General features: G+C 38.9%; 1 protein-coding gene across 2 annotated transcripts; it reads right to left on the reverse strand.

The window, feature by feature from the left end:
• Positions 1-239: 239 nt before the first annotated feature.
• Positions 240-18136, reverse strand: grinaa (glutamate receptor, ionotropic, N-methyl D-aspartate-associated protein 1a (glutamate binding)). 2 transcript variants are annotated; one of them, XM_027025446.3, is made up of 7 exons: positions 17978-18136; positions 7265-7629; positions 3825-3943; positions 3423-3623; positions 2981-3109; positions 2532-2675; positions 240-1353 (listed from the first exon to the last, which is right to left on the reverse strand). In XM_027025446.3, the coding sequence occupies exons 2-7, from the start codon at positions 7602-7604 to the stop codon at positions 1204-1206; spliced, it is 1083 nt and encodes a 360-aa protein (XP_026881247.1). In that variant the 5' UTR covers positions 7605-7629; positions 17978-18136; the 3' UTR covers positions 240-1203. The 2 variants fall into 2 exon arrangements, with proteins under 2 accessions (XP_026881247.1, XP_026881248.1); XM_027025447.3 differs by having other exon boundaries at positions 7265-7626; positions 17978-18117.
• Between the last annotated feature and the right edge of the window lie 71 nt (positions 18137-18207).

Genomic DNA, 18207 nt, shown 5'->3' on the forward strand with positions numbered 1-18207 from the left:
ATTGCATACTACAGTAAAGTGTAAATAAATAATGTAGCACAGAAGCAAAACTATATTCTTTCTGCTTATTAATGATACGCAGTTAAGAGTTATTTTTTACAATACTGTCAGAGGAAAAAAATAATCTAGTATTCAAACAAATCTAGTGTACAAACATTTCACATTAGGCAAAATGAAGGAAAAAACACTACATAAATATGCAACAAAGTTCACAAATAAAACAAGGGAGACAAAGAGAATGAGGGTGAACATTTTATCAATCGATTTTCATGGAATTTTCAATACTGACCTAGGGAACTATACAAAAAGCACACTCCACAACCATACTTTCCTTCATTCAAGGGAAAAACAACCCTCTCCAATGTCTCACCAACATATATACCTTTAAATATATACACAGGCTTTATGTTGGCATCTAGATAGTGTTGTTTTAAGTCAATTCAACCTCTTCCCAACAGTAGCTATTTGATCTTTGCTTCCAAAGTGGTGATGTCACATGTATTCTCCATGTAACACCACAGCTATTCTTATAGATATGCCTTAAACTAAGGGAAGTGGCTAATCTTCATGACTATTTACAGCTACATAAGATTACTTGGAGAGGTATCTCTGATCTGTTAATTCTGCCATTCTTGCTGTTTTAGTTTACCATGCAGAGTACCAGTAAAAGCACTGGTGGGATGAATAGAGAGGAGGTAAGGAGTGATTAGACCTCCCAATCTGATCCTTTGCTTCTCTACACCACATATCACTGTCCTCTCAGTCAATGTCCTCCCTCTCTTTGTTGCTGCTGTGTTAAACAATAGAGTGCCAAGCTCACAGAGGTAAGATCAAGAAGGTTTCTGCTCATGCAGTTTGAATGTGACTGGTGAATCATACTACACTGTACCATTTTCAAACACAATGAAGCTGTTTCAACAGGAGGGGCTGGGCAAGCAGAGGACATAGTGTACAATGTAAAGGACTTTAAATGGGTCTTTACTTTGTTAAAATATATAACCTCCTTGCTGCTTTCCATGCCAGGCCTGCTGGATGCATAGAGCTACTGGTCTGACCACCCTGTACATCGGCTAAACAGGGGAAATGTTGAGAAAAGAGGTGTAAAGGGTAGTGGAGTGACATGGAATATGACAAGAAAAGTGCAACGGTATCATTCCGGAAGTGGTTGAGTGCACCTCCTTCCTGTGCTACCAGTGAGAGCCCTCACTCCCGGGAGCGGCCCACTATAGCCAGGAGGTACATGAAGATGTTGACGATGTCAGTGTAGAGGTTTAGCGCAGCAAAGATGTACTCCTCTGGGCTTAAGGCCAGCTTCTTGTTGCCTAGAAGAAGCTGAGTGTCAACAGCCAAGAACTGAGGGAAGAATACACAAACATTTAGTTGTCTGTTCATAAGAATGACATAATTAAACTTAATGTCTGAATAAGTTCAAATCATGTTTAAGCACGGCAACGAATTTGTGAACTTGTATAAATCCATGTAATATCGTGTATTTAGTGTCTGATAAACATGTTTTCAGCTTGATCTTCCTTACCTGATTTTACAACACTGATCTAAAAAAAATAAATAAATCCAAACTGGACCGAACCTTAGTCCCCTTATATCGTCTCTTATTTCACCTTATGAACCTAAAATCTGAAGGCTTCTAAAACAGAGGTTGCTAATTAAGGACTACTTAATTTATATCCCTGTGCATAGAGTGTTACTCAGGCCTGAAAATGAAATGAAAAGATGGATAAACAAGATATAGAGGTTTGGAACAAAAAGCAAGATCTTGGGGGTATTGCTTTTGAAAGCTTACTCTTTTAACACAAGACATTAAGACTGTTTCCAAACCTCATATCAATCAGTAATTACTGATACTTCGTTTACTCAAGACAACCCATTTATAACCCTTATTTGCAGGAAAGGTCCAACTTCTATACTGAAATCTTTCAACACCAAAGAAGCAAACCCTTGTTATTTGCAGGTCAGTGTAATTTACATCAATACATGACATTAAAATGAATATGAGCTTGGTTTAGGTTATAACTAGTTCATGTTACTATTAGTCACATGGAGCCATGTTATCAGCTGTAATATAACCAGTTATATCAGTATAACGTTGTGTAGTTAAACATACATACTGTCATATTAATAAATATATTTAAATCTGCCAAATACTAAAGGTTTATCAAATCTAATCTAAACAAAGCATCACATGATTAAGCATGTTGGCTTTTTGAAAGCCATATATCTTCACAGACATCAAACCATTTAAACCAAGGTGTGGCTGCGTATAACATGTCAAAGGTGCATCAGTTCACAAAAAAAAAAACCAACTTTAATTAGGTTTATTTAAAATTACTATGAGATATTGTGTTGGATCATTGCAAGCAGCATATTGGGTACCAATATACTGTAAACGTCCTCCTCAACAATTACAGCAATTGACTCATGCAGATCCCATGACCTTGCTGTTACTAGCACTATGCTCTATGTGCTCTACCATGTGAGGTACTGGAGTATTATGCCTATCAAGGGCTACTTACACAGGTAAAGAGCAGAGCTCCCAGAGAGGCATAGACGATGTGCAGGATCTTGTGACGGATGAAGATGCAGAGGATTGAGAAGAGGAGGAGCACAATGAGGCACACGAAGAGCACACCCCGGCAGGAAGTGAAGTCATATTTGCTCTGGTTTGAAAGAGAAAATTCCAAATGTGGAAAATTCAGAACCAATGTGTTGAACTAGATTTTGCTTTCTCAATAAATAGTTAAACATATGTACTGCATATTCTCTTTCAAAATCAATTACCATCACATGATGGTAAAGTTAATTACCAATCATTTTATGGTAATAACTGCTTTTTTCAATATACCAAATGCACAGAAACAGAAAACATAAGACAAAAGTGGACATAAGTGCATCAAATTATCAGACACACAGTGAACAACAGTTAAGAGGTGCTCCAAGAGGAAAGTATGGACAGCAGACTGACCTGCAAGGAGAAAAGCACCACAGTGAAACACACCACTGCAGTGATGCCTACAGCCATGATGACCGTGTCTGTATCATAGAAGCTGGCGATCATCCCCACCATGTAGGACAGGCTAAGAGTCAGAATGGACTGAGAGAGAGAAAGTGACAGAGACAGAGAGAGAGAGAGGAGATGGGAAGAAAACGAGAGAGTGATTGAAAAACTTTTCTTGCACATTTCTTGAACACTCAAACCTGATGCAAGAATCTAGACAAATCCAGACCTTGGAACAAATATGTTTAAAACATTTACATGCAGCCAGGTCCCATTAAGGCAGTCATTATCAGTACAGGTGTAACTGGGATTAAATTATTATATCATAGTAAACCGAGTCCAGTCTTTAACTAAAATCTGACATGCATAGTACCAGCCAGTAAAATCTACCATTCTGGTAGTATCGTACCAGTGCTACCAGGTTCCAAGGGTGTTTGCGGCGAAATTCTCCACAGCAGCTGAGCACAATAAGGGCCACAAAGAAGACGGCGTAGGATACATAATACGTCCACCGATTTTGTCTCACAAACAGTTTGACATCGTTCGAAAAGGTGAAGAGAGCAACAAAGGAAAACGTCACCGTCAGCTGTACGGTTAAGACCATGAACACCTGAGAACAGTGAGAGATCACAGAGGTTAGAGAAACCTTGAGAGGACAGCTCAGAAACGCTGCCTCTAAAATTAGTTTGTGTGCTAACTAGAAACCATCTTAAAAACAAATAAATACTCAAGTTATCGTAATATCCACAGACAAATGATTCTTACATTTCTCTGACATTAAAAGAACTTATGGCCTTCTCTGGTCTCTTACCTTTCTGATGAAGGCTTGCCGAATAGTTTTGTCCTCCCAGCCAGAGTTAGCAAACCCATCGTTGTCATAGTAAGAAGGGGGCCCATCTCCACCATGATAACCTGGACTGTCCATAGGATCTGACAAAAGCAAATAGTTACTTCCAACTCTCCTTGTCATTCACCTGTCCAAAGAATAACAATGGTCCAAACATCACTTATGTTGCAGCTGAAATGACAATTGTTTTGTGAAAATCTTAGGTCTAGAATGGTAGAAACTTCATTAACATTCTCTGTAATAAAACAGTTCCCATATTTGTGACTGGTAGCATCCAATGTTTTTTTTTTTTTTTTTTTTTACTAGTGATATGTAACATTCTTGTCACGCCTTCCAGCCGGACTTCACACTAAACTTCCCACAAAGCCGTAGTTCAATCAAAGTCACCTGATTAACCTGTTTTAGCACCACATATAAGCCTAGTTGATCCTGTCAAAAGTCTCATCTGCTAGCCACGTTTCTGAGATTTGGACACATTTATGAACTCTTTTGCCTGCTATTGGATTTACGTCTGTCTATGCCCTTTTGGATTTGGTTCCTGTTTACTGGATATCTGGATTTGACCCTTGCCTGTGTTGCAACTATGTCTTTGGATAACCCATCATTAAACTGCAAATACATGGACCCGACTCTTCCTCATTCTGACAAATGTGACAGAAGACTTTGCCAACATTGGAGTTGGCAGTTACCATATACCCAACATTAGGATGCATAAGTAAGAATTTTACTTCCTCACGCTCCCCAACCAGTCTACGAAGGAGAATGTCTCTGGAGGTTGGCAGCACATTGGCGGACACACTTGACTGGCTCAATGAACTTACGTTTCAGGAGAGAGCCAGATTCGCTTATATCACGGGTTATGCTATGGCCCTGGTGGAGATGTCTAACACATAATGGAATATATCCACCCAACCTCCATTTTACTTACCAGCCCCAGACACCGTAGATGTTAAGCCTAAGAGTCCAGCCGTAAGAAGAACAAAAAAAAAAGGTCCAAAGGTCAAAATGAGTCATCTTAAGCTGAGCCCCTGCCTGTTTCTACTCTGTAGCCCAAGACCCTGACCCCTGAGAGGGAAGCATCCAAGTTTTTTTTATTATTATTAGGGGGTGGTGGGGTCTATGCACCGGCTTTGGGTCATCAAGTCCCAGCAGGCTTGCCCCATGGAACATGTGGGGAGGACTATGGGCCTGAGGCACTGTACAGGGTTTTAGCTTTCTGTGTTCCCCTGGTTCTGGACACTGGCGAGGAATGCGATGGCCAGCCTCCTGACACTGGAAGGAAACATGACAGCCAGCCTCCTGACATTGACAAGGAACGCTACGGCCAGCCTCCTGACACCAGCAAGGTACACAACAGCCATCCTCTGGATCTTGCTCAGGCCATGTCCAGTGCGCATGGGAGATATTCAGGCCAGGTCTGGCGCACTTGGGGACAGTCAGGCCATTTCTGCAGCACCTCTGATCAAGCCGTCAGAAGCAGCCACACCTTCATGACCCGCAACTAACTGATGCCGCACCTTAGGACCTGTTATCTGCAGCAGCTGTATCTCCAGACTCATCACTTGAAGCAGCTGTGTCTACAGACAAGACGTCAGTAGCTGCTGCACCTTGTTCTCAAATAAACTGCATCCGCTATACTGCACTATGTCTCTGTTCGTGTTATGAATGTGACAATTCCTTTTCAGAAATGTACTGATATGATCAAGGTTCCATTCACAACTTTTGTCTAATTTTAAAATAACATATGATAGGAATATGGAAAAGGAACTATTTAGCAAGGTATTCCATTTTTGAGAAAAGAGAAAACCTACAATACTGCAGAAAAATAATTCTAGTAATATAACAGCAAAAACCTGCTAAATTGCCAATATTGTCAAATTGTATTCAAAGTTGCTCATGCAACTGAAGTATTTTACCTCTTTTGGAGGGGCCTGGTATATTCCAGAGTAACTTTTCAGATAACTGCAATACTATAATCAGTTTATCCAAAAATGATTTTCAGTCTTTTGTGCATATCAGCACAAAAGCATATTATATAGAATTAGAATTAAAATAGAAACAAAAAAAAGGAAAGAAGCACAGTCATAATGTTAAGTACAGTTATGTGCAAAATAATAGCAGTCTAACATCACTAATGTATTTAATTACTGATTTTGAACACTGCTATTATTTTGCACATAACTGTATATTTTAATATTGGCAATTCCTTTTGTCAAAAAGTAATTCCAAAACAAATAACTTGTTGCTATACAACTCTAACAACTGCCTGCCTAACAGTATGAATGGCATATAGCACTACCAAGTAATGTTCATTTTGAAAGCAAAAATAAGCAAAGTGAAAGTAAGATGAAAGGAACAAGATTTTTTTTTTTTACTAAGATCTAATTTAGTTATTTATTAGTGTTACCTCATTATTTGTATATGTTAATCTGCAGACATTCATTCATTCATAAAAAAAGACTGCTCTATAGGGCATGTGTTCAACATGCATGAAACAACATGGCTCGATTCACTGGTGGCAGCAAGCTTAATTATTCTGCAGTCACAGAAGTTGACATGAAAGTTTTTAAGGTAATGGCACACTTGGAATTTGTGTATCTGCAGTCACACTCTCCTTCAGAGTCTCACCAAATGGGCTGCAGGTCCTATGTTATCTTATAGAGGTCTCCCACTGTACTCATTTCCCATTGTGTAGGCACAAAACAACTAAGGGTTGGGTACATAAAGTAGAGAATATGTAGAGAGAATCACCACTCTGTAATCTCTTCTGCATTTGTCAGACGCTATAAATGCCCATTCATTGAGGATTCATTTGCTTTTGCCCAATGGCGTTTTGCCAGTCATTTTTTTTTACATAGAGAGAGGATAAAAACTGGCTAGGTTCCTCTTATATTGGCTCTGGCATAAAGCATAAATTCATTACTTAACAACATGTCAGCAGGGTGATACAGTTTTGGTGTGAAAAACCTGTGCTGTTATCATGAATATCAACATGGGTAGAACACTTCTCAACCAATCAGACTGTGAGGTCAGAACCAACTGATGTATAATTGTAATATTTTTGAATCATAACTTTGCTTATAAGCCAAACTGAAATTTGTGACACTAACCAATGCACAGTTAATCAGATAAGTGAAAGCAAGATAAAAATATAGTTACATGTAACCCAATAGCAATGTTATATGGTGTTCATAAAAGCTTACTGGTGAGCATACCTAAACAAATAAGTACCATATATTTACAATTCATGTTGAATTTCATCAAACAAGCTAATGTGATCAATTTTGGGGCAGCTAATATTGAGGTGCCACTGCTCAATATTTAAGGAGAAAATATTTGAGAAATTTTGACTTCTTATGGAAAATCTTGTTTAATAATTTCTTTAAAATCTTCTCAATACTTACCAGCATGGTCCCCACCGAAGCCAGACTGACCAGGCCCCTGCTGATAGGGGCCTTGTGGGTATGGCCCCTGAGGGTATGGCCCCTGAGGGTATGGACCTTGAGGGTATGGCATTTGTGGAAAGGGCATCTGAGGGTATGGTCCAGGAGGGAAAGCTGGTGCTCCCTGGGCATAACCCGGCTGGCCATATGGTCCTGGTGCTGGGTAAGGGGGCCCGCCTGGAGCCTGCATGTAGTTGGGTGGAGGTATCCCAAAGCCATCAGGTTGGGGTGGGCCATAGACATTATTGTGAAGTTGTTTGTCCTCCCCCATTATAGGGTAACCATGCTTGTCCTGGGACATGTCTCCTTTCCTCAATATGATCCTGCTGGATGGATGGATACAGAGACAGGGAGGGAGAGAAAGACAGTTTCAACAAATCAAATGAGCATTCAAAGAGTATTTAAATCATTTCTGTTAACAAAAATCCAGACTGCTCTCCTTCACCAAATTGTACTTATAGAGTGAGGTTTTCAGCTATGGCATAAAGTCTGAACGTTTGCATAGTTATAATTTATAAGTTTATAGTTTGCAAGTTATTCATACAGGAAAAAAAGGACTGTTCATCATACCCAACTTTTAGTCAATGATGATAGAATGAAAAGAAAAGGGTAAAACAACCAAAGACCAGGGATAGCGTGATATGAAAAATATTCATTATAGCAGTGACAAAAAAATTATCACTTTTTGTTGGCATCCCAACTGGTAACAGTTCACTGAGAGTACATGGATATTATCTATTAATTCAGTACCTCTATCTCTAAACAGGAAGGTGACTGCATAGAAGGTGGAACTTGAGCATTCCCATCTCTCCAGGGAACAGGTGAGGAAAATCTTTGTCTATAGAAAAACATTCTAGGAATTTGCAAGGGCACCTCCTGATGCTGGAATTCACTGAGCTCCTGAGAGCAACCCATCCTTTCATAAATGTTTGTAGAAGCAGTCTGCATGCCTAGGTGCTTGTTTTATATACCTGTGAAGGTGAATATATGAGAGTAACTTAAGGTTTTTCTTTAATGTGCTACAGTAGGAAAATCTTTGTTTATAGCACAAATAAACATCAGCATTGTTTGTTCCTGGCTACACTGTTTTGTGCCTTGTTTCAGTGATCACCAAAATTGCCTGAAAGGAGAGGTGAGGACAAATACACACGATCCCACTTGGAGATGGAGTGTTGCTACGGACACAGGTGTAACACTGCTTGAATGCAGCATTACATGGCACTGGAACCCCTTGAACAACAACAACAACAACACCCCTGCTCTTGGCAGCATTGCAGTTTCTGTCTCCATGACAATGTTATTCAGCAGTGCTCCAGTTTTAGGACCATGGTTGTCAGAGTGGCAAATGGGTTTGTAAAAATATAAAGGATGGACTGAGACATCAGAACCAAGACTCCTTTCCTTAAGGAAACATTCTACATTGTGTCTGAGAAAATTATTTTTTCCCGCTCAGGTTTTCTCAGTTGTTGAGATGTCTTGCATTTCCTCCAGACTCACACACTCAGCATTGGGAAACAGCGGAATTACATCACACTGTCCCACTTCTGCTGGATGCCAAATCCCATGTGACCTACTTCACTTCTATTACCTCATGTAGCACTGGGGAAGGCTGATATTCTGCCTCCTGTTCTCAACATCTATGTTCACATCAGCACTGATAACAAATACATGTGACTCTCTCAGCAGATCAGATTTATTGGTCCCTTGCATATTTTTACTGGCATGAAGAAAAAAAAATTCACCTACAATTTTCACCTATAAAGAAACAGTTCATTTCAGTCAAAAAATCAGTCAAGCAGTCTCATTTTCTGTCATTTATGAGTAGTGCCCTATAAAATTCAGATGAGAATACCTGTGAAATCAGCATCTGCCTGTGAAATAGCAAATCCTCTGTGAAATAGACTAATTGGGGGTAAGTAAAAGTGGAGTTAAATGCCAGAGGTCGACACTTTTTCTGTTGCTATAGATAAATATGAAAAACTAGTAATGCAAAACCTGCAAGTTCAACTTTTGATTTCTGATGTGGATTTTTTACAAAAATAGTTGTAAAATTCTACAAATGGACAAGACATTTTCCTGTTAAACTTTAATGGATAAATTATTTGTTAGTATCCAAGATTTTACAAAAAACAAAAATGTTTTTGTTAAAATAACACATTTTGCATAAATGTAGTGTCATATGACAGGGTTTCCCTCACATAAGCTCTTAGAAAAAAACACAACAATGCTATTTTGAAAAAAGAAAAACATTTCTGTGATTCATGTATAGTTCTGCAGTAGTTAGCTACTGATTTAAAATCATCATCAATGCATATTGGTTCTGACACAAGCATACAGTTAAAATGATCTGTTCTCAGCCATTCTCATGTCCATCTTGTGAACCTCATCAACAAATCCGATGAGGTACAAGTAAAACGTGGTATAGCTCCTCTGATGGCAAAATCACTGCATTTGAATAAACAGAGAGGAACAGTTTGATCACTGCTGAAAAAACTCCTACAGAAAATACTGTCTTATTATGCACTTTTAACCTGATAGTGTGACACCACTGGCTGTTTACAGGTGCTTCATTATTGTGTTTATTTTTAGATAAAACATGCAGTTAGTCAGTGTTTCTAGCAGGCATGGCTCTATTTCTGTGGCATGGTTCCAATGGAATGCAGAAATGGGTTTGAGCTGTGGCTCAATGTTTATCTGAAGTCAGCATCAGGAGCTGAGTGTGCTTTCTCAGCTTATTCAGAACAGTGGCTGCTGACAGCCCAACTTTCCACACCCTTATTTCTCTTTCACACCTTCACAAATCTTGTGTTACTGTGTTTGTGGGGTATATTCTTGTGTATGAATGCAATCCAACAGTTTGCCTAAACCTAAGCATAAGCTTAACTTTAATTTTAGTAAGAAAATAGAAACCTATTGGCTAGTCTTTCAAATAAAAGGTATGTTGCAAATTTTCCCATCATTATAGACCCATTTGACCCCCATAAAGCACTAAATAAATGTATATGCCCACCCCCACCATGCACATGCACCCACCCACACGCATGCACATGCTCTCACACACATTACAACCTTTTTTTTATAAGATCTGAGGGCCTACATGCAAACATTTTAGAACAGGAGATATTTTTGTGCAAAATCACACTTTTTCTGTTGAAATGGCTGAAAACAGCTGACTGCAGATCTGTTTGGTAAGCTACTGAGTTTGCCACTCAGCCTGGTCTTGCTCCTGGTCCCGGCATGAGAGATGCCGCCCGTGCTGATCCTGGTCCTGTTCCCGGCGTGGGAGACGCCGCCCGTCCTGATCCAGTTTCTGTTCCCAGCGTAAGAGAGACACTGCCCGTCCTGATTCAGTTCCCGGTATGAGAGATGCCGCCCGTTCTGTTACCTGGTCTGTTCCTGTAGCCACGCCTCTGGACCCGCCACTGTTGAATGGTGCTGCCACGCCTCCCGACCCGCCGCCAGTGAACGCCGCAGCCGTGCCTCCGGACCCACCGCTGCTGAATGCGCCACTGTGCCCATCCGTATGTCCTTTCCGGTGCCTGTGTCCGTTTTTGTTCCTGTTCCTTTGTCCCTAGCCTGGTCTGTTTTGTGTTTTTGTTTTCTTCGTCCTTTTGTGCCTCCGGTCGTACCTCGTCTTTTGTTGTTTCTCCTTGGCCTCGCTCGTGGTACTTTTTTGTCCTCAGTCAGTTTCTGTTGTTGGTTCTGCTCCCGCTTCCGCGTCCGCTCCTGCTGCTGTTGTTTCTGCTCCTGTCCCTCTTGCTTCTTTTTCTGACCCTCCTGTTCCTTCAGTTCCTGTGTCTATTCCCGTTTTTGCTCCTGGTTCTTGTTCTGTTCAGTCTTCTCCTGTTGTCCCAGTTTCTGGCCTGTCGGCTCCTGTTTCTCGTCTGGGTCCTGTCCCTGCTCCGCGTCTTGCCCGTTCTGTTCCTGTTGGTGTCTTGTCCTAGTCCTGTATTGTTTTTGTTGGTTCCTGTTTGTGTGTGCCCTGGTGTTATGCGCTTTGGGGTGGGGTACTCTCACGATTAGTCCCTCCCAGCTTCTGTGTTCTGTGTTTGCCCTGTCTTGTGTATATTAGTTCCATAAGCTCTATGACCCTGGACCATTATATCGACTCTGATTTTGGATTTGCCCATAATAAATCTCGATCTTCTTCGCACATGCGATGCCTCCTCACCACTCACCGTTACAGCCACTCTCTAGCACATATTCAAGTTTTTCCTGATCTAGCACACCTCATCTAATTAATGAAGAGCTTGATCATTTGTTCATGAACTGGAGCAGGTGTGCTAGATCAAGGCAAAGTGAAACTGCAGAGCAGTGGGCCCATGACACTGGAACTGAAAGCCCTTTTTCTAAGATGTGATTTATAATTTGTCATTTCAGTCTTACATAGCTATACTAGTACCTTGATAATCAGACTACTCTTAATTTAGGTCAAAATGACAAAATGAAAAATATGAGTACACAAAAAGCCACATACTATGATTTAAGTGCTAATTTTATCCCTATGTAACTACAGGCTATAATAAAAGAATAATGAACAAATTAAAAAAGAGAAGCTAAAAGGGGAGTAAATGAGATTTGCCTAGTTCACCAGGGGTTAAAAAGGAGAATTATCCTTTTACGGGTCACGTGGTGGCTGAAGTAACTGATACTTTGCCTGCCTACAGTTGATGTAGGGCAGGATAGTATCATGGGACGAATTAAGTGGGAGGAACTCTAGTGCAGAGAGTTCCAGTCAAACAACATGGGGCTGGAGCAGAGAAACAGCTACCAAATGTCCTCCATTTGTCAGCAAAAGTATGTTGGTAGACATGAGTTCTGCACTGATATCCTTGGTATTGTTTCACAGTGGAGCTGACGGCTTTATGTGGATTAGAAGGCTGATGCCAGTCAATCCCTCCTTGATGTCACAAGAAGATGGTATGTGGGACCTGTATTTAAAACATGCACTCTACATGCTATATCTCTATATGCTATATATATTCCACTGTGAAGCTTATTCAATCAAATTGTATTATTTGCATATGGTAACTAACATCCTGTAAAACTAAGGACATTAGTGGGCATGCTATCTGTTTTATTTCCAATTTTACAATACAAATGATTGTCATTTATACACTAAAATCTTAGATTCAACCAAATATTTGTCATTATTAGTTTGGAGCTGGCCATTTCAAATAGTAAAAAAAGGGTATGCAAATATCTTACAAACTCAAACCTATAAAAGCACCTTGGTTCAGACACAACAACATTTGTCAGAGACATCAACAATTTTTGCTATATTCATCCACTGTTGTTTTTCTTGGAATCATCTCTACAGATGGAAATATACATCAAACCAAACTAGATGAAACTGCAAGTTTTCCCACAAAGCTTCGGTTAGGGAAAAAAAAGTCCCAATTTGATTGTGACTTGTCAGCATGTCTTGTCGCCAAATCACAGTGCAAAGTCGCCTACGCTCATAGGAAATGAATGGTCCCATGCCTCTTTGCTGCTTCCTAGTATGAATGTACAGAATAATTTAAGCTCACTTTTCCCTCTGAACAGTCAAGCAAACATATACAAATCAACAGAAACATGCAAAACATTTCAGTGTGTTCTAGAACTCCAAATGTTCTAATATTTGCATGACTCTCAAAAAATCTACAGTTCACAGCTTTTGTAGCAGAAAAGAGAGGAGAGCAATGAAGTGATTTGAAACACTGAACAAGCAGTTTCCACCAACTCTGAGCCCATTCTTTTTGCAGCAATTGTCAAATTTTTACAGAATTATATTTCCAAATAAACAAAAAGAAAGAAAACTATAAATAGTTAAAACAACCCTGTTTAAAGAATGCTTTTCTATAACCAATGCTGTAATGGCTCATTTCTGATTACTTGCCATTTATAAGATGCTTAACATGTATCTTATTAAAATATATATTATATATAGTAAGAAAGTTGATTACGCTGACAAGGTGAATTCAAATTAGGCCTATATCCATTTAGTAGACCACCAAACTTAAGTATATTCCCCGGAAGTAATCATTGAATAATAAAATGAGGCATGACGGAGGCAAGAAAAAGGAAAAGGGTCTAGTTTCTTGAGTGTTGTTGTAAGTCTTGGGTAATTAGCAGATATCTGATAATGCTGTTTTCTGTGTGCAGACATGTAATGTCCTTATTATTAGCCTATATACAAACTTATAATAGGCCTTATCAACTTCAGTGCAATTTTATCACAGAAACCATCTTACATTTTCTCACTCAACAAATAATTATGTGAGTAGGAAAGTGAACCATTTATTGGGGGTGAGGACAAAGACTGTAATGTGCCATTATACCAAACAAATCACTCTATTTAAATGATGATCACTTTAAGCTGTACCACAAACAGACCCTAAGGATACCCAAAAAGTTTACAGGACATTATGAAGTCTGTAGCATCACTTCCCCAATACCAGCCAATTGCTCTACCTCTCCACCCACTGGAGCCTCCTCCGTTCCACATGCTTGCCTACCCTCCTCTCCACCCACTGACCTCTCCTCTTCTCCAAAATATATTTTTCAGAAAAATGTAAGCTTCCAATAGTTGACAGTAAGGCTGTGAAAAGAATATTGCTACAGCTCCCAATCAAGAGCTTGAATGTGAAGTAAGCATTATAGCTATTTTTTTTTTAATGTAACTTCTAAGCAAGGAAACTATAACACAGTAGAAAATCTTACGTTCTTTCCATTTAGGTGATTAATGCCTACCTGATGCCCAGTGTCAATAAGAATAATCAGCAGCAAGGAACCAAACAGGCACTACACATTGATTACTTTGAGATGACTCACACGTGACAAGGGAAGAGAACCAGACTGAAGGTATGCAAAGATGAAATTTTGATCCTTAATGATACTATAATAACTGGATTATGTAAAAAAATTATGATAATTACTCTATATTATATTTTTTATAGTGTTGCCCTAACAAGAATGGTGTAATTTTGGGGTCTGTAAAAAAGGCCTACCACTGGATATTGACAATAAGTATACATTTATTACTATGTATAGCACCCTTTTTATCTTTCACAAAGATGGACAGCATGTTTAACTAATACACAAGAATTTTGTCTCCAAACCTACACAGGCAATTTTGTGATGGGCTCTTTAGGAAATGCCTCTTCCAAAGTGGACAGATGCTAGACATTTTCAAGGTAGTTTTATGTTCTGTGGTGCCATTAAGTCCAAGGGTAAGCATATCATCAAATGTTGCTTTCTGCCTATGAACTGCCTGAGACCTTTAACAATTGAGCCTCAGCAGTTCATGAACACACATGGTCATTCATGAGAAAGCCGGGATGTGAGGTGTCCGCATTAAGATCGAACACAATCCCACATTCAGTAAGTAAGGTTGCCACATAGTGTGATGTTTGTACTCAAAGTGTTTACTTAATTCGTCTTTTTAGTTTTTAGTCTTATTGGGTTTATAATAATCATATTTCAAATTTGTCCTAGAACCCTAAATGACTCTTCAGCTTGTCTTCACAGAAGAAAGTTAATTCTAGACCCCATAAACATTTTTACACAAAAATCTTGTCAGACAGACGTGTTCTAAAGAGGTTCTGATCTTTTACAGGCTCTACGTAAAATTATGTAGAACTTGTAGCAGGCTAATCAAATTGGTTTATCAGTTGTTTAATAATTTTCAATCTTCCAGTGGTTACTATCAGACTGGTCACATGACTTTTAAACTAATTTGGAGGGGAGTGGGTTTTTTTTGGGGGGGAGGGGTTGTGTCATTTAACTCTTTTTTTCAGTTACACATTGTGGAGTTAGGAGTAACAATAGGTTCACTGGGCTACCATAACTGCCATAACCATAACTACCATGGTGAACTCTAGGCCATGCCCTCTCTATACACCCCCAATTATGAGTGCTTTATTGTCTTAAAAAGTAAAGGGATGGTAATTCATCTGAAAGATTTGTTTAGTGCTTTGATATTATTTTTGTAATCTTTCTGGGGTCAGGATCTGGCAAAAATGGTGACCCCTGTGCCAAACCTGGTCACAAATGCTGTTCTGGCTGAAGAAGCAAAGTCATGTGAAAAGACTTGATCAGTGCTTGACCTCTGATATCTGGAGTTAAAGTGAGATCACATTCTAGCAGCTGTCAGACTCCTGTGTCATAGCTGTTCTGTACACTCCTGTCGCAAATGTCTTTTTGGCTGAAAAAGTGAAGAGGTGGTAAGTCATGTGAAAATATTTCAGGAGTGTTTCACATTTGATCTCTGGAGTTATAGTGGGGTTACACATTCTAACTGAAGCTGTCTGACATGGTCACTCCAGTGCCAAGGCTGTGCTGTAAAATCCTGTCATGAATGCCTTTTTGGCTGAAAAAGCGAAAGCATGATGAGTCATCTAAAAAGACTTGGATTTTTCACTTACTCTACTTTTTTCTGTATTTACTTTGGGGATATGATAATGGATGGCATAATTGTGATCCCTTGTTACTGTCCAACCTTCTAACCTTATAGCATATGGCATTCTAGAGAAAACCTGGAGTCAAACATTGCCTACTTTCATTTGTGTCAAATGTAAACAAACAACATGCAAATGCTTCTCATTGTTAGTTCGAAAATAATTTAGTAAGTAGTTAAGAATTTATGTATTTTTTCTACCCAATACACATATGTTCTAAACTGGATTAAACAACAAAAACAAGACTAAATTTAAAGCCTACAGACAATTTACATAGCCTGCCTAAATAACTCCTGCACATGAATGAGTCTGTGGTTGGTTTTGACAAGTAAATTTCCTGACATTGCAAAACAGTGTTCCTTAAAGTCACAAAATTTGATTGTGATGCAGTTCAATGTTACAACTGTCACACTAATGTCATGCAAATATCTCAAAAAGTAAAATGTCTAGTTACTTTGAACAGGAGCTCCAGAGTATTTACACAAATTATGGAAATCACAATTTCACAAAGTGATCACCAAATTCATTGTGATGCATTGTAATTACACTGATATGCAAATTATATAGCCAAAATCAAAATAGCTATAACACTAGACCCCATCTTGTTTGCATAGTCATTTTCAGATTCCATCCAATTCAGAAAAAAACAGGATCTTACTTCCCTTTTCCACTTTGATTTGGAATGAAAATCTAGAGCAATGGGCAAATCAACTTTAAACAACTTTATGTCATAACCACCTCCAGTATCTGTAAACATGATTTATGTGGTGCTGAATGAATTAAAAATACCTTAAATAAGGGGATGTTACATCATTTTAAGATATATTACAATTAAACGAAAGAGAAATTGTTTTGGAATTATTTCATTTGCTGTTTCAGTGTGCTGCCTGAATCAGGCTATGATTTTAAGTTTTAAGTTGATGACTAATTAAATGAGATCCGACGAAGTAACTCAGTACATGGAGTAGTCTTTTCACTAGATACTTTTACTTAAATTATCCTTTAAATTAGTACTTTTACTTATACTTGAGAAATTATTATTTTAGAGTAAAATTACTTTTATGTCGAGTAGAGTTTTTTACTACCCACTTCTGGTGAGGTGTTGGCCTAAACGTCGTGAAGCAGAGGAGGTTGTGGCGACTGGTCAAATTGTCAGAATTCATCACTTGTGTTTAAGAACCAACAAACAAAATATCACGATGCCACATTATATCAACGTGGAAGAATTTAACATAACCTGATATATAAAAACAAATCCGCTAGGCAAATAAGATATTTTCATTTGTTTGTGAAGGCTAACTTCTTAATACGTAGGATAGGTAACCTAAGATGACTTAACTGAATCCGATAACCCGGATTCATAATAATAGGTAGCAATATCAGTAACCTAGTCAGCTGATGAAAAAACGTCGGTAACAAAATAGTTTATTTATAACCATATTTATAGCTACACGTAAATGGAGAAGGTCGCTTGTAAGAAAGCTGAGATAGCTAACCTAGCGTTAACAACACAAGGTGCCCCGCAGGTATCTATCTAGGTTAACTTGTCAACTACGATAGCTGGCCACTGTGGTTTGCTGTCCACTCAAAGAAATACTAGCGCCAGGTCTAATCTAACATAACCTATTAGATCTGGACAGCTAGCCATCTTGCTGTCTACAACAAATTAAAATAGATTACTTTACAAAAATGTCATTAATATATTAGCTAGTTAATTGATTTCTGTAGCTAGGTTATATTAGTCGGCGACTTACACAAATATGTCAGACGCGGTGCTGTCGACCGCTAACTAGCCAGCTAGGAAAGATGGAAATTAAAGAATAAATGTTTATCTTTTAAAACCGGCGTAGTTGGCTGTGTGTCCTGATGACTTAGCGGTTGATCACCAACCTGCATTAAGCTGATAATGATGGTGATGTGTTGCTATGGCTAGCTGGCTGCGTAACGGTACGCAGCTAGCTAAATAAGACATGCTAGCTATCTATATTAAAAATATAAGACAGCTAAATACATTTGGTAAAATATTCCTACTTGAGCTGTGTAGGCTGAAACTGAGGGAGGCGGACTGCGAAATGCTTGCTCCGTTACGAAGCAAAAAAAACCCCATCACGAGCTAGTGATAACCTAGGTTACGTTTCACTCATTAAACCTCAAACCATCATAACGTTAACATATTTAATGGATAGAAACGTTTTTACGTATTTAAAAATAAATACAACGATGACATTCTTACCCTTTTGCTGTATACAACTGTCGTTTTCAGTCCAACAACAAAATTAAGCTTTGTTGGTATTGCTTCGAGGTGGTATTGCAGCCGGGGAACGACGATCACTCAGTGGTCTATTCGTTAGCTTGTTCTGTATCTAATGACGAGTCGCCCCCCGCAACCGGATCGAAGCAATAACATCTGACGTCATTTCGAAGGTCATATGACAGTAGAAAACCCTAAACCACAACATTACG

This window comes from Electrophorus electricus, chromosome 2, assembly GCF_041902795.1.
Source record: "Electrophorus electricus isolate QZ-2024a chromosome 2, ASM4190279v1, whole genome shotgun sequence".
NCBI classification, from domain to species: Eukaryota; Metazoa; Chordata; class Actinopteri; order Gymnotiformes; family Gymnotidae; genus Electrophorus; species Electrophorus electricus.

Bases quoted from the DNA above. Each gene is read 5' to 3' on its own strand.
- grinaa (XM_027025446.3), bottom strand. From the start codon at position 7,604: ATGTCCCAGGACAAGCATGGTTACCCTATAATGGGGGAGGACAAACAA. The intron at 3,944-7,264 runs GTAAGTATTGAG...TGCTTTTGTCAG, and splicing joins CTTCGGTGGGGACCATGCTG to ATCCTATGGACAGTCCAGGT. The intron at 3,624-3,824 runs GTAAGAGACCAG...CACTGTTCTCAG, and splicing joins GGCAAGCCTTCATCAGAAAG to GTGTTCATGGTCTTAACCGT.